We start from the raw sequence: 24,042 nt of genomic DNA on the forward strand, positions 1-24,042 counted from the left end.
AGAACAGGAGTCATTTTTCTAGGGTGTCATTCAGTTAAGTTGGATGCCTATTCGAGCGAGTGTTACACTTAAGTATTGGACGGGTGATCGGTAATTAAGTCTTTTTACTTAATGGAAGTTACTTTAAACTTAGAATTTGAATGGAAAAATGCCCAGAAACCAAATTTTTACAATAAAGGGGCATTTTTGTCCTAATTAAGTGACTTATTATTAGGAATTTAGTGTAAATATTTAATCCTTATTAATATTATAAAGGATATCACAGACTTAATGCTTAAATTGTCCTGTTATTTCATCCTGGGACTATTTTTAATGGAGTTTTTTTTTAACATTATCTAGTATTTACCTTGTTTAGAGAATCTCTTTCGTCAAAGCAGAGTAGGTTGTTTGTTACAGAATATACTCCAAGGCCGTTGTAACTATGTACGTACATCCGGCCTGTTGTGCTTCACATTTCCCAGGCTTTTTTTTAATACTATAAATATTGGATTCAGATAAAATTCCTTGCCAGTCTAGAAAAGCCTGTATATTTTCAATAGATTTTTCACTCTCTTGGTTGAATACAATGAAGGAAAAAGTACCTGACTGAATTGTTCCATGACTGGCAGGATCTCTCCAGACACTAATGGGGGAGACAGAATAAATCTAATTAAAGATCGCGTATAGAATTCTCTGAAAAGAATTGGTAAATTAATTACAAAATACTCAGTGCAAAGTTAGGACTTCAAGAAGTAATGACTGATACCTAAATATGAGATGCTGGCAAGTTTTTTCCTTGACTTGTTTGAGGTTTCGTAATCAAGAGACCGGTAGTGCTTTATGAAAACGAATGCTGGGTTCTGACCCAAGAGAGCCAGACAGCTTTGAGACTGTGGGAAAGGTAAGTATTGTGGAAAATATATGGTCCTGTGAACGAGGGAGTAAGATGGAGAATCCGCTCCAACTTGGAACTGCAAACTCTTTATGGGAAAGCAGACATACATTCAATGTAATAAAAAAGGAAGATTAAATTGGTTAGGTCATGTGGAGAGGATAGTGGATAACCGAATCCCTAAACGCCTTTTATATGGAAGGCCCGGAGGCGTCAGAATAAGAGGTAGGCCAAGAATGAGATGGCTTGATGACGTCGAGGGGGATTTGAGGAAAATGGGTGTGCGAAGGTGGAGACTGAAGGCTCTTCAGATAGAGCTCAGTGGAGAGCCTTGATTGAGGAGGCCCTCGTCCTTTTAGGACTGTAGCGCCGAAGAGGAAGGAAGGTAAATTTTTCCCAAAAGCTAATATAAAATTATATTGGAATCTTCAGACGATTACTGATTGGAAGAAGACTTCTCACAACCGTACTAGTGATGGACTGGAAGAACAAAGTCATTCTAATCTTTTGACGGCCCTAATCCGAGTATGGTGGAGTACACAACATACTTCATACCCCCCAAAAAAACCCTAAAACACCAGGACCTAAGTTTTTTTTAGGCACGTACAAACTGGTGGTTTCTGAGATTAAACCGATGCCCTTATTCTCCACCAGTAACCTAATGGCAAAGACGAATTAGTTGGGCCCATTGATTTTGTTATAAAGGCATAGACTCCACTCAATGGCCTCTTAGACACGAGAGCATTACCCGTACTAAGAATAGCTTCCACAATGCTGAGTAGAGCAGTTTTTTATTTTAAATGGAGTTGATGACAAGGACCGACTCACCATACACCAAATGCCTTAAACAGGAAATGAAAGGCCTTATCCCAAAAAATTAAGTAGTTTTTATTTTTGCCCGGACTTTTCAAATGACCCTCGTAGATCCGAAGAAAATTCTAAGTGAAAAAATGGTCCCAAATGTAACGAAGGGGAAAAGAAGTCTTTCTATAGTTATTTAGCTCTAACTTTTTTCAGTAAACATTAGTTAGTTTGTATTTCATTTTTCTGTGATGATTCCGAGATTATTTATAGTATAACCAAGTTCCGTAACTTGTTTTTAGAGTAGATGAAGCTCTGCTTATTATGTCTAAAGTAACCCCCATCTATTGGATTTTCTTCTTAGAATAAAGTTAGTTATAATTAATTTTCCCGAATATATTTACTCCGCTTAATCGCTGAGAAGTTCTTTTTTAAACAAATTACTAATTACCTGAAAGATACCTTTTGAAAGAAACTTTCCTTAGTATGTAGAGCATTCTGTTTTCACGTCATGTTCCTTTGAACCTGCCACGTTAAATAAAAGCTCTGGAAGTTTATACATAACAGCTTTGAAATAAAGTTAACTTTCCCAGTTACTTGTCCTACTGGCCATTATCTTTCTTATTGTCCATACTTTAGTCCTTTGAAAATATTTTCTCCGATAAGTGCAGGGTGTATGATCTTGTTAATAATGTATATTATATCTGTTAGAAAAGCCAAAATACAATTACGGAATGGTTTCTATTAGAACGTTACAAGTCAAACAAAAAATAATCTTCTAAAAAAAAAAGTCTTTTTTTTGAACGAGATTTAAAAATAATATGTTTGGTTCAAAACATAGAATGGTTCTCGTTTTAAACTTCATTCATCAACAGCAATCCTCTTCCTTATACAGATCTGGTGCGCTACCTTGGGCTCTACATAGACAAGCGACTCACGTGGAACCCACACACTAGACTTAAAAGACAAGCAATGACAAAACGTGCGAAACTACTTTACAGACTTCTTGGACGACGCTCCAAATTACCTATTGAACTCAAACGATTAATATACAGTACTATCATCAAACCAATGTGGACTTACGGACTGGAGCTGTGGGGTTCAGCCAAACCTACAAACATACGGACTGTACAGACATTTCAATCAAAACTACTTCGACAGATAGCTGACGCTCCTTTCTACGTAACTAGCCTCACTGTACACAACGACCTCAACATACCTTTCGTACACCAATTAGCCAAGACTAAATATCAAAAATTCCATAGTGCTCTCTCCACTTGCTCCAATCCTCTAGTACAGTCTCTCGCCTCCTCTGACATTCCTAACAATCCTCCTCGCCGACTGAATCGCCAGTGGCCCCGCGACTTCCTCGCAGTCTGAAGGCTTAAAATTAATATCCTGTAGAAAGTGCTGCCGCTGGGCAGTTTCTTTCCTCCTGCCTTTCACGCCTCTATACTTCTATCTCCCTATTTACTTATTGTATAGTGTATTATACAGATTGTAAATAACAAAATAAATTTAAAAAAAAAAAAAAAAACTTCATTCAGAAGACGTTTTTCTAAAATTTAATTTTAAAGATATCCATCTGCAGGTCGTTTTGTAATACAAGATTGTGACTACCCAACAGGATGTACCTCAATATCCTTAAGATATTGAAATCATTGGGCTAAAATGGTAATGTGTTTAATGGTGTTACTGAATTTCATATTGTATGAATGAAAGTTTAAATTTTTGAATGTATTTTAACTGTTTTTTGGTTTTTTAAAAATTTATTTTGTAATTTACAATCTGTATACATTGTATACAATCAGTAAATAAGGAGAGAGCGATGAATTGGTGCGGGAGGAGAGCAGGAGGAGAGAATAGAGTAGCACTCTCTATAGGAGAAGGATGACGTGTAGGTCTTCAGACTGCGAGGAAGTCGCGGGGCCACTGGCGATTCAGTCGGCGAGGAGAATTATTAGGAATGTCAGAGGAAGCGAGAGACAGTACAAGAGGATTAGAGCTAGTCGAGAGAGCAGTATGGAACTTTTGGTATTTAGTCTTAGCGAGTTGGTCTATGAAGAGAATGTTGAGATCGTTGTGAAGAGTGCGGTTAGTCACGTAGAAAGGAGCGTCAACTATCTATCGGAGGAGTTTTGACTGAAATGTCCTGTTCTGTCCGTAAGTTTGTAGGTTTGGCTGGACCCCACAGCTCTAGTTCGTAAGTCCATATAGGTTTGAGGATAGTGTTGTACATACATTAAGCGTTTGAGTTCAATGGGTAATTTGAAGTCTGTAGAGCAGTTTTGCACTTTTTGTCATTGCTTTGTCTTTTAAGTCTAGTGTGTGAGTTCCACGTGAGTCGTTTGTTTATGTAGAGCCCAAGGTAGCGCATCAGATCTGTATAAGGAAGAGGATTGCTGTTGAAGAGAACAGGTGGACAGGAGCCCCATCGGAGAGTAAACGTGCGTGCTGGCATTTTAACTGTAAAAATATTTTTAATGTTAGTGGTTTTTATTATTATAACTGGATTTGAATACATGAAGTTGTGATATGAGTAATTTTGAGAGGTACGCCTTTAAGCTGGCTGGCCACCTCGGCGCGTTCTGGTGCAGATGATTAAATAGGATGCCGTCACAATTATCTAAGATATCAAGTAGGCCTGAGAGTCCCCCATCAAGCGAAGAGTCCAGACAAGAATCCAGGCTAAATTTCTTTAAATGCTATTGCAAATTACCATAGATTACTAATCTTCTGAAACTTAGCGCCCTTAGCTTTTTTTTTAAAGCAAAATTGAAAAGAATATTCCCTTCAGCTTCTTTCAAGGCTTCACATTGTTTGGTCTCCTTCTCGTATATCTGCACAATTTTCCAATGGAGTGATTAACAGAGTATGTGTGTCAGCAAGTATCCTGGCATCTCTTTTTCATTAACTTTTACAGGGCAATCTTCTGTGTGGCCTTTAGCCTTAGCCTCATGGTTTAATGCTGCTCGAATAAGGAGGCAGCTATTTTAGAATGTACCATATTCTTCTGGACCTCTGTCCTGGTCTATCAGTGAATTTGTACACACAGAAAAAAACTCTGGAATGTCTCCATTTCGGCTGCATGTTGATTCATAGATAGAACTTTCTTTAAAGCGAGACCGGTTGTAATTTATCTGAGTGGTGAAGCAACTCGGAGCGGTCAACTGGTCGAATCGCGGAGGATATCCTTCATTTTCGGTTTTCTGCACTCTTTTTTCTTGAACAGACTTCTGGCGTTAGCAAAGGAAATTCCTGACTATATCAAAGTTTGATTTCATTTCTTTTCAAGCTTATTGATCCTAATTACTCTATGTAGTCCAATTAATAGATTAGCTGTATCCTGCAGTATTGTTGATCAGCTCCTCCAAGAAGGATACAGTCTTCCAAGAATTACTCCTTCTCCAGTCCGCAGAAAAATGAAATATATTTCAACAAATATTAAGTTATAAAGAGATAAATATGCAACTCATGGTCAAGTTCTATAATCAGCCTTGGCTATTTTTAAAAAGTTTTTCTTTGTGCTAACACTTTTTGCTAATAAAACCAAAAAAATTCTTAAAAATTGCGCAAATAAATTTAAGAAATGTCACAAATTATTATTATATTTATCATGGACATTGTTAAAGTTTATGCTTATATTTATGTAAAATTATAAGGTCAAGAAAATAAAGAAGTCAATTGTTCTATTGTTCGCCAGTTTTTTTTACGAAATGTTTTTTTAGAAAATATTGCGTTGGTAAATTCTAAACAGCTACAAAGATTGTTCTTTAGATATTCTTTGCTACAAAAGTGTAAAGCTTGCATTTATGTTTAGGTACCTGTTTTCCAGTAATTTTTTAAATATAATTTGTTTTAAATATTTTTTTTTTAAATACTTTTACATGCCAAATCTATATTTGGTCTATTTAAAAATAGACTTGCCGTCGGGAAGAATCTACATTAAGATGCTTTTTTCATAAGAGAATGTTGTTATAAACTAACTGAGTTCTTACATCTACGAGGTGCATTCAAGTTATAACGCCTCCGAATTTTTTTCTCACTAACCAATCACACCAAAAATTTGAAACTTTTGTCACTTCTCGACGTAATCTCCATGTAGCCTCACACATTTTTCACAACGTTGCCGCCATGTTTCCATGGCCGCTGCGAACGCTTCTTTTAGGAGTCTGTTTTGACCACTAGAAAATCGCTGATGCAATAGCGGCCTGGCTGGTGAATTTGCGGCCACGGAGAGTGTCTTTCATTGTTGGAAAGAGTTAAAAGTCGCTAGGAGCAAGATCAGGCGAGTAGGGAGCATGAGCAATCACTTCAAAGTCTTCATTCGTGGCACCCACCTGGAGGACACTTTTAGCATTTTCAGGTCATCATGAAGGATTGAGTGCGCAGATTTTTAATGGAAATGCCAACTTCGGAAGCGATCTGTTACACACTCTTTCGGCGATCCGCCAAAACAACTTTTTCCACTCGGTCGATCGTGTCAACAGACCCGACTGGTGCGAGGACGAGATTGTCTTGGTTTGTTTTCACACGACGTTCTTCCTTCTTTAAACTTTCGCAACCAGGTACGCACATTTGACACATCCATGGCACCATCACCACATGTCTCAATCAACTGGCGATGAATTCCAATTGGTGTCACACCACGCAAATGGAGAAATCGTATGATTACACGCTGATCGTATAATAAAAACGTCGCCATTTTTAGTATAAAAAACAGTCCTTATTCTCGACGCTGACGCTAGGGTTCTGTGTGGCGTACAGTACTGCCATTTCGTGTCACGCATTAACAAAGAGTGCCCGCTTATTTTAAAACAAACCGCATGTTTTTATCTGGAAACAGTTCTGAGAAAAAATTATAACTTGAATGCACCTCGTAGAATGAAAATCAAGGTTTGAGCTCTTTATCAATCTGCTCGTAGCCAATAATTATTATAAGTGAGATCGTTTCATTTGTAGCAATAATTTCTATTAAGTATCATTAACATTTAAACAACGTGATCAAGTGCATTATAATTATAGTAATAGTGGTTGTGAGATTTTATGTCCTTGTGTGCAGTAAAATGTGCATGGATGTTGTTGCCTTGTCTGATTTGTATTTAATGATTACCATCAAGGAAGAAAAGAAGTTGTAAAACCAGGTGATAGTGTGGAAAAAAGAGAGTTACTGTGAAAGCTGTAATTCAGCTTTCTCTGTGATATTGCCGTAATGTTTTAGAACTTAGTGTAAACTCCTACGTAATCATGTGATTTATATTTTAAAAAACAACATTCTACTGCAATATTTCTGCTTATTATTTATTCTTTCTTAATTCAGTTACCATCACTTTTGGGAGTAGCCAAGTGAAATCGTTTATTTGCATCTTATTTATTTTAGTAAATTGGTTCCTCTGAATTTGTTTATTCTCATAAAAGATTAAGATAGTATTTTATGATTTCTATGTTTTTCTTTACAGTAAATCCCAGCCAATAGTTGAAGTTTGTAAAATGTAACAAGGCCAAATGTACAACTCTTTCAACAGTCAATAAATTCTATTGTTTGGCAACTTAAACAAAGCAATAAAATATTTCTCTTCTGGATTCTTTAAAAAAACAAACTTTGTTATTGCTTTTTACCAGTCATATTTCTGTATATTTGTTTCTCTAAACCGGTACTTTTAAAGGCATGCTAGGTTTGAGGCAAGTAGCTACTATCAAGTGGCTAATGGACTGCCACTTCATTGACCTGTCACTTGCAGATTTAAATTTAGAAAGGCAATGTGCAAGGAAATTCGTACGAAATGTGCACGGTGTTTGGAAAAAACACCTGCATGCACCTGCAAAAAGGTCTCAGTAACTGGCCGCCTGAAATTGGAATTAATAAAAAATAATAATAATAAAAACTGTTGTATCTACTGCAAAAATGTTTATAGGCATTCCATTGCTAAATGCCTATAAAAAAGGTTAAATTTAAATTATGAAATAGGTTTATTTAAATATGTTTAATGGTATGATATGATCGACACTCCTTACCTAGGCCCTCTCCGTGTCATTATGTCCATCCTTTGCCAAGCAGATTTCTCATGTATATTGTTATTGACTGCATTTATTGTTATAATTAGCATTCACAGAAACTATTGGGTTGGCAACTAAGTAATTTCGGTTTTCACTCGCAGGGAGCGAACCTTCATTTTTTCAATTAGTCGTGGTGGTGGCGTACTTTACCTTATCATATTTAGTAAAGATAATATTGAGGTTACTTTAGAAACAAGTTGTGCTTGCTTTTTCCAAAACCCTTACTTGTTGGTCCATTTCAAATTGGAGTGCAGGAACGAACTTTTTCGGCATGTTTTACTTTTTTATTTCCGCAAAGGGAAAAAAGCTGCTGAAGCTCACAAAGAGATATGCGAAGTTTATGGGCATTGACTGCTTAACAGGACATGTCAGAATTGGTTTAAAAAATTTCGTTTTGGAGATTTGCTCTCTAAGATGAGCAACGCTCTGGTCGACCTACTGAAGTTGATGATGACCAAATCAAAGTCATAATTGAAGAGGATCGTCATATACCTGTTCGAGGGGTTGCAGAGAAGTTAAATGTATCCCATACAATAATTGAAAGAGATTCACTTAACACAACGAATCAACATTTGCGATATGCAACTTAAGCGCAATGAAACCGACCCTTTCTTGAAAAGAATCATAACTGGTGATGAAAAATGGATCCTTTACAGTAACATATTGCGAAAACGATCATGGTGCAAGCAAGGATGAATCAGCACCAACCACATCGAAAGCAGAATTGCACCAAAAAACGATCATGCTGAATATTTGGTGGGATTACAAAGGTGTTGTGTATTTTGCATTGCTTCCAAAGAATCAGACGATCACTTCAGAGGTTTACTGTCAACAACTTATGAAACTTGAAGAAGCAATCAAAGAAAAACGGCCAGAATTGGCAAATCGAAAAGGAATTGTGTTCCATCATGATAATGCAAGGCCGCACACATCTTTGGCAACTCGCGGGAAATTATTGAAGCTTGGTTGGGAAGTAGTGGCATATCCTCCATACAGCCCTGATCTGGCTCCATCTGATTATCATTTATTTCGGAGTTTACAGAATTATTTGAACGGAAAAACTTTTACAGATGAAAATGACCTTAAATTGCACTCTTTGCTGATAAGGACCAAAAGTTCCACGAGCGCGGAATCATGACGCTGCAAGAAAGATGGCAAAATGTCTTTGAACAAAATGGAAAATATGTCATTGATTAAAAATTATTTTTTGTATTAAAAAGAATGAGTTTTATATCTTAATTCAAAACCGAAATTACTTAGTTGCCAACCTATTAGCTAGCATACCAAATGAAATTAGTTAAATGCGTTTAAGACTACTTTAGATTATTGCTAGTTCTGATGACTATGGCCGGAATGGTCTATGTTGTTGCTACAAATTATTTTGTATGCTGTGTAATGAGCAATTTAAATGTGTTTAAACAGCCACACTTAAAAGAAAATCAAGAATATCCCTCTCAACGTTTTTTTTTGTTTAAATGTAAAAACGAGATATAAAACGTTATATGTATTGCTTACGAGTCAACTTTTTCCTCCTTTAACCGTGTACATAATAATTCTTCGTATCAGCCTCTGAGGAGAACATATACCCTAAAATTTTGTAAATCAAAGTTTTTTTAAAACATGAATTCATTTTTCTAATATGGTGATTATATTATAGCCTTTTGCGCTTTTTAAATTATCTTCCTTTTTTTTTTTAATTGCAGGTGAACAAGTTCGAATTTTGAGCTATAATAAGTCTGGTGAATGGTGTGAGGCTCATTCTACTTCCGGTCAAGTAGGTTGGGTACCATCCAATTACGTTACACCTGTAAACTCTTTGGAGAAACATTCTTGGTACCATGGTCCAATATCTAGAAATGCTGCCGAGTACTTGCTTAGTTCAGGTATTAACGGAAGCTTTCTTGTGCGAGAAAGTGAAAGCAGTCCTGGACAAAGAAGCATATCACTAAGGTACGAAGGCAGAGTATATCATTATAGGATCAATGAGGATGCCGATGCTAAGGTAATTACGTCTATGGTAAAATTGTTCTTGATCAATTTATAGTTGTATTCATTCTGGTCTAGTGTTTCGTGTTGGACAAAATTAGATCGGATTTGTTTTTTAAAATTGCTTACCGCAAGCAGAAATTGAAGAAAATTATAAGTAAAACTAGATAGAAATCTATCCTGACCTCTTCTAGTAATTGTATTCTCCATCTGATAAATTCATATATTGCCCTTGGTCAGTTTTTTTAAAATATTGTTTTCTATCTCAGAACAATTAAAAGTATTGTTCAACACTATAACACAGTTAGGTGATTTATGAATAAAATGCAATGAAATTTTGAAATAATATAAAATTTATTACCTGAAACTCTGATGATAAATTATTTTGCATTTTCTTTATGTAATAGCAATTAATAGCAGTATTAATAGTATAATTAAGAATTGATATCACCAGTAACAATGGAGTTGTAGTAGCAGATGTAATGAAATAAAACTCTTTTAAATTCTTGGCAAGTAACTTGTTGCATTGTAAGGAATGTTGGGAGGTTATACGTGTTTTGAGAGCATGGGAAAATAGTTCAAATTAATGCCACTCTCTGGATATGAATGCTAGTATTATTGACATAGAGATTAAAAATGCTATTGCAAGTAAAATTTTATATTTTTGTTATTTTAATAAACATCAAATTCACTTAAGTAAAAATTGATTATAGGCAATATTTGCTTTGTCCACAACAACTGTAATAAAAGTAAACACTATTGGACCACAGACTAAAGAAAATATATAATTTATCTAGTGACTAAGTTTTAAGATTAGATATATGTTTTGCTTAATTCAAATATATATACTTTCTTTGATATTGATCCTTATTTATTATTTATTTTAGGTGTACGTTACTACGGAAAGCAAATTTAACACTTTAGCCGAGTTGGTTCATCACCATTCTCTGCATTCGGATGGCCTTATTACTCAACTTTTATATCCAGCACCAAAACATAACAAACCAACAGTTTTTGCCCTTAGCCCAGGTAATTATAGATTATAGATTCCACTTTTAGGGAAGTCATTTAAATCTCTAATGATGTTTACTCTTTAAATGCCATCTGAGTACAGAGCCACTCACGTAAATGTTAATTTAGTCTGACACTTCTGGAAATAAACACATTCAGAAGTTAAAACCTTTTTAACTCAGTCTGGGTCAGAATTTGATTTTCATTTATATTTTAGAAAAATTCTATGTTAAAACAAAACTTGTCTTGAACGTTAATATTCACAGAAGACATAGTCTTGCATTTTCCACTTTTTTCTCAATCAGAAGCCAATGTTCTGTTTGCTTGCCATCTAAATAATCAAATAGAACATTGACGTTGCAAACCCCTTCTTACAGTCAAAATATAGAAATCATTTTATTGTACTTTGGCGGAGTATTTAGTCTATCTACATTTATGTTTATCTAAAAATTCTCTGCTTAATAAGTAACATTCCTATTTCAAGGTAGAAAATTTACCAAATCTCAGACGCTCTACCCACAACTGGTGGATTATATTTTAATGGCTATTTTTCTATTATTATTATTATTTACTTCAGTCCATCTATTTAGCAAACCAGGAATCCTTTTTAATTCAAATTTTATTCCACAGAACCTGATGAATGGGAAATAAACAGGACTGATATTGTTATGAGGCATAAATTAGGCGGTGGTCAATATGGAGATGTATATGAGGCTGTGTGGAAGAGATATAATAAGACTGTAGCTGTAAAAACTCTTAAGGTAGTGAAATTACATTACAATTTTACTCAATCGTTTTGGTTGCTATTAGATTGGAAAGCAAATTTTACAATTTTTCTAGGATATGCTTTAAAATAGTATAACTCAACGAATATTCGTTCAATATAATCGATGTAAGCCGCCCCATTGGCTTCAGTACAACTTTGCTTGTCGATTTATGTCGTAGATTGTGGATTATAGGTTGTATTAAAAGGGCGGTTCCACCAAAAAGGGAAAGGAACGCTGGCAATCCAAAATGCTCGTTGTTACCTGCTCACCCCTCCGGGGCTTCAAGTCCAATAAAACCATCTAAGAGTTTCCGGATAGCAGTGCAATAAACTAATTGAATAGCGACAGGACACTAGGGAGCATGGAGACTCAATTGCCCAGTGTACTGAATAAACCTAGAAAGTTTTGGTAAAGATTACCAGATGCCACAATCTCCGGTAGGGAAACATTTAACCTCCCGAAGACGAGAAATCTAGTTTTAGAATAAACGGGACACACCTCTACAAAGTGCCGCACAGTCTCATCGGACTCACCACAGCCGGCACAAATTGGCGAGACTGGATAAGGCCGCATTTAAAAAGATGGTACGCTAAATTCCCATGTCCACTCAATACCTGAACCAACTGGCGAATCCGGGACCTGCTAAAGTCAACCATAGCCGTTTTAGACAGGCCAAGAATTTCCTTAGCCTGACGGCAGTCAGCTGGGGATCTCCACCGTTAACGGTGTTCCTTCAAAATCCACTGCTCCACCTCCTATCGTCGATAGGACACTGGAATAATGGGCTGAGGAGTCATTGTTATCAACGCAGCTTCTTCCTTTGCTGTTTCATCAGGAAGTTCGTTACCCAGAGAGTCAAACAACCGAAACAGTATTCAAAGCTCCTAACAAATTGAGAGCACCATGGCAAGAATTGACCGACATTTGGTTCTTTCTAGGGGAGGCCAGAGCTTTAATTGCAGCTTGGCTATCCGTGAAGAACCTAGTATCAGTATCGGCAAACCCCATCCAGCGGAGTAAGGTAGCTACCAACTATGGCAGCCAACTCCGCTTGAAAAACAGATGGATAATTACCAATAATTATAATTATTTATGCCATATGGATCAGTCAATGTTGGATCAATAAATTTCCATTTCGGAAATTTATTCAAATTTCCAATTTTTTCATTTTGGATTTGTTTCTGAGGCTCAGCGTTATCTAATCACAGCCCAGAATGTTTGTTGTTGCAGAAAAATATTCACTTTTCACTCAAGTCACGTTTACTTCGAAAAGTGATCGTGCAGATTTACGTGTATCGTACAAATGTTGAAGCATCCACTTTTCTTACCTTTCCAAATCGCTTGTAACCCGTCAGAGTAGCTGTGTGGTCAAAATTCAGTCCCTTTGCGAACCCCTCGTACTGTCAACGTCAATGATGCTCCTTAGTTGCCGTAGATCATCCGTGACTTTTCAAAGTCGAAATCTCCAGTCCAAAATTTCTCTGACCAATTTACACAGTTCAATTCACATTTACTAGCACTCACTATGGATGACCCGAACAATATTAATTTGTTAATAGTCTGAACTCATGAAAAATCGTCAAAGGACTTTCTCGATAAATGCAATGCTTCAGAAAAATATAAGTAAGTGAGGTAGAGAAAAAATAGCGCATTCTTAAAAAGCAGTAAATTTTGTGTAATACTTTGTCACAATGCTGCATTAAGAAAATATTTTTCCAGAATCTAAGTGGTTTCTCCAAGCCGAACTGTATATTTTTAAATGTTTTATGGTTGTTTCGAGACGTAAACTTTTCATAACTTCACCATTTGGAACACGGTACAGAATTTGAGAATGATTAGCGCACGGCGAAACGTCACTATGGAATTAAAAAGGAATTTATGAGTATATGAAAGGTCTTCAATTTTAGAAATACTCATAAAATGTAAAATTATATGGTTCAGAAAAACATTTTTGAAAGTATATCCTTATCATAATTGTAGAGTTATCTTCTTTTTTCCTCTCTTATTTTTTATATTACTCATATACAGGGTGACCAGAGTTATATGCTCCACCCACTTTTTTTTTTAACGGCGGGAAATTTCGAAAAAATAAAAAACACGTATTTAATCATTTTTAGTCTAGTTTATTTTCAGTGATTGACCCATTTTTTTAAACCCCTGTATCTCGAGATACAGCATTCAACTTTGTTTTTTCAAATGGAACGTTATATTTTTTTTTGCATATTGTTATAGTATTTGAGCTCCTAAATAAAACAAAAAAAAAAAAATTGAAATCGGTTAGGTCTTTCAAAAGTTATGGTAACTTAAAATATGAAAAACAAATTTCAGTTTATTGTCCAAATTACGTTATTTTTTTTTAAAGAATCTGTTCAAACTGGGCACAATCAACGGATAGGCAAGCCAAAACTCTGGACTCCCACGCTTTGATTGTAGCAGCACTTAAGGTGGCGAAGTCAAGATCTAGGCAGGCTAGAAGTATTCGACGTTCAGGTTGTTTTTTCTACAAACGTTTGGTGTGGAATTTTAGAAAATCAACTAATCGGCCCATACTTCTACAGAGAGAACTTAATTGCTAACTTTTTTAAAGAGATTTTTTACTAGTTCTGCTTAAAGATGTTTCTCTACAACGTCGGCTAGATATGTAACATATTTTCAATAAGATGGTTGCCCGGTACATAATGCGAGAGTTGTTCGAGGTTACCTGGACAGAAATTTCCATTAAAAGTGCTTAAGGACTCATTGTCCCATCCAATGGCCACCTCGATCTCCGGACTTAACCCAAATGGACTATATTTTGTGGGGATACCTAAAAAAATAAAGTGTAAAGTATCCTTAATCCCGTGACTTCAGTCGATGATCTGAAACGTCGAATTACTCTAGCATGCCTAGATTTTGACTTTACCACCATAAGTGCTGCTACAAGCAAAGCGTGGGAGTCCAGAGTCTTGGCTTGCCTATCCGTTGGTTGTGCCCAGTTTGAATAGATTCTTTAAAAAAAATAACGTAATTTTGACAGTTAACTGAAATTTGTTTTTCATATTTTAAATTACCATAACTTTTGAAAACCTAACCGATTTCAAAAAATTTTTTGTTGTTGTTTTTAGGAGCTCAAATACTACAAAAATATGCAACAAAAAATATAACGTTCCATTTGAAAAACAAAAGTTGGATGCTGTATCTCGAGATACAGAGGTTTAAAAAAATGGGTCAATCACTGAAAATAAACTAGATTAAAAATGATTAAATACGTGTTTTTTATTTTTTCGAAATTTCCCGCCGTTAAAAAAAAAAGTGGGTGGAGCATATAACTTTGGTCACCCTGTATATGTATATTTTTTAAATAAGTTTTCCCATGATGTATACAGATAAGTGATATCCAAATTTTTGGCATTACTTGATTCGCTTCCTTTTTTATTTATTTACAGGAGGATACTATGGCACTAAAAGACTTTCTGGAGGAAGCGTCTATCATGAAGGAAATGAAACATCCTAATCTTGTTCAGCTTTTAGGTATTTCGTCAATTTAATAATAATGAACAGTAAAAATCTTATAAAACAAAAAGTTAAAGAAAATTAAATCAAAATCAACATAAAATAAAATGCATATATTTTAGATCAATTTAATTGATAACTAGGTCCATCTTTAGGCAATAACCACTCCTAGGTTATTCCAGCAGGTTTTATTTTGTGTTGACCTCATCTAAAGAACCTCATCCAAAGAAGTTTTTAATCTCATCACGCCATCTCCAGAAAAGTCTGCCTGTAGGAAGGAAGCCATTTCGTTCATCTCTTCGCCCAAGTTTCTTCTTTCCTTCTTGCAACGTGTCTGGCCCATTTCCATTTGGAACTTCAATTCAACTTTCACCGCATCATCTTCTCACTTCTTTTTCTAATGTAACAGTTTCTCATTTTTAAAATATTTTTTTTTTAGTCCTGTTTGAAAACTTCGTCCAATTGAAGACTTCGTTGCTTTGAGTCGTTCTTAGCTTTCTGGGACAAATACCAAACTTGTACTCGGTAAATTAGACATGGTAGAATACAAGCTTCAAATACCTTTTTTTTTTAATTGAATCTTAATTGTTCTTTTGAAAATAAATTAAATTTGAGGCCTCAGCATCTTTTCCAAGCTATTGAAATGTGTTGGCTAACCTCCTTAACGGTTCTATCTTCAAATCAAATCAAATACTTAAAAGTTAAATCCTTCCAAAATAACAGGTTCGATGGTGAAATCGTTTGACATCAGAAAAGCTATTTTACCTTAATTATTCAGTTCGTATATTATTCCTGAAATTTCTTGTAGCGATTCTAGGAAAAAGAACTCATCTACAAAGCGAAGGTTGGACATACGAGTATAAGAACAGTTTTATTTTGATGACTTTTTGATCACTTTCTAAGGTACGAAAGATCTCTTGAAGTGCACAGTTAAACAAAATTGGTGAAAAAAGGTCTTCTTGTTTGACTTCTTTTGTAATGCTTATTTTGTTGCAAAGTGAAAATCGCCTTCTTAAAAGTTTTTGTTGAAATGCAGTGTTTTAAAGATTCATTACCGTATATTTATTTATATTTAATGTATCATACTTTTCCTATAAGTGTTGCTCCTTTTGCCTAAACATAAACATATCCTTGCGTTCTATCCTGATACTTGTCCTTAAATATTTCAAATCTATGTAAGAAATTCAAGAAAGTTCTTATTAAAACTTATTCTGCAACTTTCAGAATAAGTTCTTATTAAAACTTATTCTGCAACTTTCAGAATATAGGTTTTTTTTTTAAATTTACTGATTCTTTTTTTTTTCTGATTCAGGTGTTTGCACACGTGAACCTCCATTTTATATAATTACCGAGTTCATGAGCAAAGGCAATCTTCTAGATTACCTTCGTTTGGGTAACAAGGAGCAGATTAATGCCGTTGTTTTAATGTATATGGCAACACAAATTGCTTCTGGCATGAGCTATTTGGAATCAAGATGTTTTATCCATCGAGATTTAGCAGCTAGAAATTGCCTTGTTGGTGATAACCATCTTGTCAAGGTAGCCGACTTTGGTCTGGCTAGGTTGATGAGGGACGATACATATACTGCTCATGCCGGTGCTAAATTTCCAATTAAATGGACTGCGCCTGAGGGCTTGGCTTACAATAAATTCTCCACTAAGGTAAAATTGATACCCAAACAGTTCATAAAGTTTATAATGACATATTTTTGCCTATAAATGAATTCAGTTCAGTGATCCATTATTTAAAATGAAAATGTAGCACTTTTTATCAAAAAATCTTCTTTTTTTTAATAGTCTGACGTTTGGGCGTTTGGCATCTTACTGTGGGAAATAGCTACTTATGGTATGTCTCCATATCCTGGTGTCGATTTGACGGAAGTGTATCATATGTTAGAAAAGGGTTATCGAATGGAATGCCCGCCTGGTTGTCCACCAAAAATTTATGATCTAATGAGGCAATGTTGGCAATGGGAACCTCAAGATCGTCCTACATTCCAAGAAATACATCACGCTCTTGAAAACATGTTCCAGGAGTCTAATATAATTGATGGTAATTTTATTTCATTGTTACGTTTCTGGTGAGCTATTACTGTTAATAAGTGGGGAATCAAGGAGAGATTAGCTCGGTGGATTCTGACGCGGAGATCCTGGGTTCGAATCCAGCTGTTGGCCCTTAGATTTTCTCTTTACAGTCCGGCGATGGACAGTGTTGTCTGTTACGAAAGAACACTCTCCGGAGGCTGGTAGTGCACTGAAAAAAGCTTTGGGCGCCAATGATCTCTGTTGTTAACGCTTAAAAAAAAGTGGAAAATCGCTAGTAAGGAAATCAGTAGTGAGTCCTAGATTAAAATTTACATTCAGATTCTTGAATTTATTTATTGTTACCAAGTAGCGCTGGGACCAAATTAGAAGTGAATGTCTGTTATGTTGTAGAAGTTGAAAAGCAACTTCAAGGAAATACCACCCCTCAGCTTCCATATAAGAAACCTCATAGCGGCAGCACAGGCAACATTCATAGTATGGTATTGATGGCAGATCAAGTCCAACGTAAGAGAGATTCTTTCTTTATTTTATTAATTTTTGAATTTAATTTGTCTGATTTTAGTTTGATGATATAAAGTAATAGATGTTCTAATTATTACTGTGTTCTCGTTTCTTTGAAGTTCATATGTGTTTTTACTCTCTAATTTTATCTACATTCTCAATTACTCCAGAGATTTCGTTGTACATTATTTTACTTGTTGTATTTTCAGTCTTAAATAGATGAAAATTAAATCAAATTTTATAATTTTTAATGATTTTGTTTTGCAGCTGAAAGCATGGTTTCTCCTGGTAATAAACTTTCAACATTTAGTAGTGCCAGTACTATTAGTTCACAGCAACAAAAGAGCAATAATCTAGTCCAGTTAAGGAGGACAACAAATCGTAAAGGAAAAACGGCACCTGCTCCACCAAAAAGAACAAGGTTCTTATTTTATAATTAAATTAATCTCTGTTATTTGAAAATATTACTACTTTTTCGGTTTACGTATTTATTAAATAGAAAAAAATATTTTTTTATTTACTTCTTCCTTGATTATTTTGAAAAATCTTTTTAATCTTGGTGGCTGTGCAAAAAAGTTTGCATTTGCTTTGTCTCAACTTATAGTTAGCGTTCATCTTGACTTGTTGAGATAAATTTGAGTTTTGGTTTTGTTCCAGCAATACCCAAATTTTTGTTTTATTGTTAATTTTGCTTCTTTTTTTTTGCAATTAATTTTATAGTTATTCAATGGTCTTTTGTTCTTTACATCCCTGCCATAATGATCAGATAGAATGTTGCATTCTAGGTCTGTAAAAGCAAAAGTGTTACCGTTAGTTTTGCTAATCTTACAATTTTTAATATTATAATTCTTGTGTGAAAGTTAGTTAATTTTTTTGACCATAGACAGTGAGGTACGCCGGTTTTTGTAATTGATCTGACCAATCAATTATCAACCAGTCTCAGAATGTATGTGTGACAGCGGACTGTTAGTTGGAAATTGAGTTGGTTTGTTAGAGCTTCTTTAATCGAACTCGGCAATACATACGCCTTTGTCATAATTATCTGAAATACCACTTTTAAATAGATTTTTCAGTTATTTTTGTTTTACTCGAAAACGGTCCTAATGATTCTCATTAGAATCGGTGTACTAATTGAATATATTTAGATCTGTAAATTCTATTTGATACATTTTCCAAGGATAATTCATATAAGGGCAATTTTGTTGGAACGGGGCAGGTTTTTCTCTGAAGTTCTATTTAGTGTAATTTGCGGGCTTTCTCTTGTAAAAATTAATTGAGATTTAATTTGAATTTCAGTTAATGTATGAATTACAGAATAGATTTGTTGATGATTTTTTTTTTTTTTCGCAAATAGTTATCATGACTTTGTTTACAATTTGTGCACACTCACATAGGATTAATTATCGGAAACATTTTTCCAGGTAACTAGGCGGGATCCTTAAAGAGAATTGAAGTTAAGTGCCGTGTCAATACATATATTATTTCTATAAGGTTTTAGGATGTCACCAAAGAGTTTCATGAGAGGGGTTTCATAAATATCTTAACGTCTTTCACTTTAAAAACTTTTTTTGACAACAGAATATATATTTTACTTAGGTTTTGGGGAAGCTTTGACGTTTGCTGTCTTGAACAGTATTCATTTTCTTACAGTATGTGACAAGTACAAAATATCGTTATTGTTGCAGCCTACTATCATCTTGCAGTTCTTTCCGTGATTCGACATATGCGGAACAAGAACACCAACAGCAACAACAGTGCTGCACTCATACTTCAGCCGCTGGAGGAGACATCGTCCAGGAGGACACCCAGACGGCGCTAAATGGTATTGATCTCATATTCCAAGGTAACCGGAGAGGAAGACACACAAATTACAAGCAAGTGCATGCAATGGAGCAACGCTACGTGCACCGAAACAAACTCCGCGTAATTGCTCGTGCATGTTTGTTTGTGTTTGTGTGTTTTGGGTGTTAAAGCGGCGTAAAATTGCTTACTCGCCTGCAAAAAGGGGTGATGATAAACTCGTTATTGCCGTTCGCACGGATGGAGTCCACAATTGCAGTTGTAATACATAATTGTAAAAATTTAGGAATATTCAACATTGAACAAAAATGGTTGCAGTTCCTATTTCACGCTGATCAAGTGAAGATGTTAACAATTGAGTGTCTGCTTTGCTAATAAGTCAGTTTGATAATTCCTGCACTTGGAATGCTCAAGTGGAATAGACAACGAGCATTCATCTAATGCAGACGTACTCCATGCAAGCAAGTTCAAAGCATTTTTTTTTCTTATCGACGGGTGGCAGAGAAATTATCGCAACTTGATGTGATATTGCTAGCTTTGTGAAGTACTTTATATCTTCATCACTCTCAGTATTCTTTCTCTATCGACAGATCTATCCATATCGAATTTTTTTTACTTAATGTGTTACATTATTATAATATATAAGTTTTGTGTTTTTATTCGTATAAAATTGCTCACATTCTTCTACCACTTTACTTCTTGATTTTTTTCAAGCTATTAAATTTCTGTTTTTGTGTGAAATCAATTTCTGGTTTTGTTAATCCATTAATTTTGAAAAAATGATATTCATTTTTATGTTATTTTATTTTCTCGATTCTTTAAGAAACTGAATGCATCCATCAAAATTGACAAACTTGGAACTTGGTTTGCTATAAGAGGATAAATTGTTATTAAGCTTATTTGAAACTTTATTTCCGAATTTTTTTTAGGAATTCGTTTTTCAGAAAAGTAGTCTTCTAAGTCTACATGCGGTACCTTGGTTAAAAGGTTTATTAGAAATTTAATCAAATTAACTTATTGATTAATTATTCATCAAATTTGTAGTTTTATTAAATTTTCTAGGATTCAAATATTTTTATATTTTCTTCTTTCTTAAAACTTCAGTTCTATTCAATTCTGTGCAGAGACTTTAATTTTCAGAGACCTACTGAGCCAGTCGATGTCTCGTTTATTATTATCTTTTATTATTTTCGTGCTTCTTAACATCAGTGTTTTCAGGATTATTTAGACCTATTATATAAATAGGATTCTCTAAGACGTCTCCTTGAAGTTATGATATTTATTTTTTTAAGGAAGATTTGGTGTTGATTTTTCTTGGACAAAGAAGGTAGCAAAGTTTTTCGTTTAGGTGTTCTTAAAATATAATATTGCAAGTGTATATTTTTTATAATAGGCAATTTCTGTTTTGTAACACTGGATATTTGTTTCAATATGCATGCATTAAGTATAAGATTTTATTCAATTGGCAGTTTAGCACAGCATGAATTTAAGCTTATATTTAATCATAAATCAAATAAAGGATTCAATGGCGTGGGATTATTTTATTGATTGTAAATTATGAAACTTTTTTTTTATAAATATTTAAATCTAGGTTGAGTGCACAATTTAGAATGTGAGTTAGCAGAGAGAAACTTTCCATCCACTTAGCGAAATAGCATCCATATTGGACGAAACGCGTAGTGAAGCAACAACTGATTTTTTCGGACCCCTGCCACTGCTTATGTACTTCAACAGTATAAACAAATTTAATTATTTTATAATTGTATCTGATATGTTAGTTACGACGGTCGATATTGTTCCCATCTGTGGTAAACCGCTACTCTCCACTGCAGTCTATGTCTGATTTGAAATAAAACTTATTCCATCCCTGTTTTGTGTGAAATCTTTTAAATTTTTCTGTTCTGAAAAATTATATCAAATAATTCGTCACTATTCTATCGTCACTGCAAACATTCCAGTACTTCTATAAGCTAATTTTTTAAAGTGAAAAAGTGATATTTGAAATACTCAAATAATTTGGGGGAAAACAACAAATTTTATGTTTTTTCGATCTTTTATTGCAGAAAGAAACCTGTAGAAACTTAAATCAGTTAAGTGCCCATCATCACCCTCGAGGGTGGAAAAATTATTGACTTATAATAATATGACATATAATAAATTGCAGTAATTTTTCACGTGTCTACTAGAAAATTTTAATTGAAGTATTATTTTATTTAACTGGAGATAACCGAAATTGAAATCAAAATAAAAGCTAGGAAAGAAATATTTCGATACAGTGTAAGCGAATAATTGTACCTTTACTAATAATCATTTGTTCTTGGTAGTTTTTAGCTGTCTAACATGTTTTGACCAACAATATGTAACTTTTTTTAAACAAATGTGTGATTTAAGATTTAAGACTAATAACTAAACATTAAAATTCTTCTCTTCTTCTACTGGCCTTTAAATAAAGGCCTACAGAGTAGCCCTTGGCCTCTTTTTACATCTATGTGCAGTCTGCCGTTCCATCTATTCTTGGGATGCCCTCTTGGCAACCATTATGCTCATCATTGAATACTTTTTCGACAGTCCTGCTATCTTCTGGTCTTAGAATATGAACCATTTCAATCACTGCACCTAATGGGATGTGTTAATAAGAATAGTCCAGTAGGCATCTTACTATGTCCTACTTTTTCTAGGAAATAAAAATACTGAATTTAGCGCAGCAACTATCTAATCGGCTTTTCAGGTAACAGTAAAATAGGTTCCGTCCCTGCCAAAATCCTCTTTCGCAACTCCTCTCTTTCTCCCTCATCTAGGTTCTCGCTAACTTAAATTAAAAGTACTGGAACTCCCGCTTCAAAATTGTGTAAGTTGACACAATAGTATTCTTGTGAACATAGTGCCACTATCGTTCTTGCAACAAGAGTGCAGTGCGACTGGCTCTCTTGTTCTTATTATGATACCCAAATCGTAACTAAAATTTGTCGTGGACTACCCTGCAGGCCCTAATTTATTGTGTATTCTGTTGAGAAGGTAAGCATTAGTGTCTTAGGATGGATTAACCGTAGGCGTCTTAGATTCCGAAAGTTATACTTCCCTACGGGTAGGTGCTTCCTACCTCTCTCCCAGTGCACAACCCAATGGGGTTGTCATTGTTTCATTCATTTTTGTCTGTCAGATAAGTTATAATCTCTTGACTATGTGTCTAGTTCCTTTCATTTTACGGCATGATTGCAGTGTTAATTCGGTACTAAATTTATTTACTTTTTTCTTCGGTAAAAAAAAAAAGTTATAGATATTCTAGAAGGTGTTACGTGTGTTATCTTTTCTACTAAAGGGCCTTTTAGGTATTAACTGCATTTAATTTTACTCTGAATTTTTTGGAGTAATTTCTTATTAGCTGGCAACTTATATATTTCTCAAACTTTTATATAAATTTGAATAAATCTTAAATAAATTTTTGTTTAAAACATTGAAAATGAATGAATAAATAAAACAATATCACACTTTTTCTGAGGTATTCCTAAAAATTTGTTTTTTCGGAATTGATAAACTGCTGACTATTAGTGTCCGCGTTTTGAAATATTCGTGACTGCAACGACTTCTAAGAAACATTTACAATTTCTAATCATCTGTATTACTAATAATATTTGTGTATAAACTATTAAATACTGTATTATTATGGACAACTAAGTTAATGTAAATAATACCCATTTGAAGAAAAGTCACTTAGAATTTTAAAATAGTAATAATTAATTCACATGATTAAATTTCTATATTTTTCTTTTCACCTATGATTAAAAATACTGCATATAATTTTATATTGCTTTTGCTTACTTGTAAAACTAAACACTTTTAAACATCTTTTGTATAACAATTATTTCTGCCATACTATGACCGATAATATGAAAAAATCAACCAAGAAATTTAATACATCACTTTTTTTTTTTTTTAATTATGCACTAACTGCAAAAAAAAAAACTTTCTTTTGCTCATAATTTTTATATATATGTATTATATATATACAGAATATATATATATTCTGTAATATATTTTGAGAAATAGAAAAATCTATGTAGCAATAAATAATGTATATTTTGAAATGGCACTTGGGTATGGGTATCTATTTTATGAGGAAACTTGATAAATACAAATATTTAGTAAATCTTCAAGGAAATTTGAGTGTTTCTGGAAAATTTGTAAATAATTATTGACTGTTTTGGCGTTTTACTGTTGGTATAAATAACTTCATGGATTAACATCTGACGTCACCTATTAATTTTTAAATTAGCTTTACTTCCTTAATTTTAAATATCAGTTAATAAATAAAAATTAACATAAATTGAAAAACAAAGCATTAAATAAAAAACTACTCTTATGAAGTTTACTGGTTCACTTCTCACCATCACTATACATTTAAATATAACTTTTTTTTTCTTCTTTTTTTAAAGGAATTACTAAGGAATTAGCTAGTCTTGGTCAAAAAACAGATAGCGAGGATCAGATGACCCCTGATACGGACGATTCAGGAGCCCACTCTTATCCTGGAGAAGGCTTTAAGAGAATACCTAAACAAGAACCCCCACCAAAGGTCTGTGAAATAAATTAATTTTTAATTTATTTAAAATTTTCATATCCCTAGATACATGTTCACGTAAGAGCATTCTTAGCTGCGATCTAATTTTTAAGAACACATCAGGAATTAAGAAGGTTGTTTGGCGTTCCACT

At 34.2% G+C, this 24,042-nt stretch overlaps 1 protein-coding gene and 1 long non-coding RNA gene across 6 annotated transcripts in view; one reads left to right on the plus strand and one right to left on the minus strand.

Annotated features, from left to right (window-relative positions):
- The window catches only part of Abl (tyrosine-protein kinase Abl), a 90,437-nt gene that overhangs the window by 62,157 nt on the left and 4,238 nt on the right, over positions 1-24,042 (plus strand). For 3 of the 5 annotated variants that reach the window (XM_074118345.1, XM_074118348.1, XM_074118350.1), the window contains exons 3-12: positions 9,433-9,731; positions 10,603-10,744; positions 11,357-11,487; positions 14,919-15,003; positions 16,298-16,647; positions 16,783-17,038; positions 17,422-17,535; positions 17,800-17,953; positions 19,218-19,375; positions 23,766-23,905. In XM_074118345.1, coding sequence (XP_073974446.1) covers positions 9,433-9,731; positions 10,603-10,744; positions 11,357-11,487; positions 14,919-15,003; positions 16,298-16,647; positions 16,783-17,038; positions 17,422-17,535; positions 17,800-17,953; positions 19,218-19,375; positions 23,766-23,905 — 1,829 coding nt within the window. The remainder of the gene's footprint in view (positions 1-9,432; positions 9,732-10,602; positions 10,745-11,356; positions 11,488-14,918; positions 15,004-16,297; positions 16,648-16,782; positions 17,039-17,421; positions 17,536-17,799; positions 17,954-19,217; positions 19,376-23,765; positions 23,906-24,042) is intronic. The other 2 variants (XM_074118349.1, XM_074118351.1) reach the window with 1 other exon arrangement.
- On the minus strand, positions 488-10,415 carry LOC141449211 (uncharacterized). Its single transcript, XR_012455392.1, has 3 exons — positions 10,077-10,415; positions 2,124-2,376; positions 488-622 (listed from the first exon to the last, which is right to left on the minus strand). It is a non-coding gene; the product is annotated as an uncharacterized lncRNA (long non-coding RNA).

The sequence above is a fragment of the Rhodnius prolixus genome, unplaced genomic scaffold (genome assembly GCF_049639745.1).
Source record: "Rhodnius prolixus isolate KJV_2025 unplaced genomic scaffold, Rpr scaffold_2, whole genome shotgun sequence".
Lineage (NCBI taxonomy): Eukaryota > Metazoa > Arthropoda > Insecta > Hemiptera > Reduviidae > Rhodnius > Rhodnius prolixus.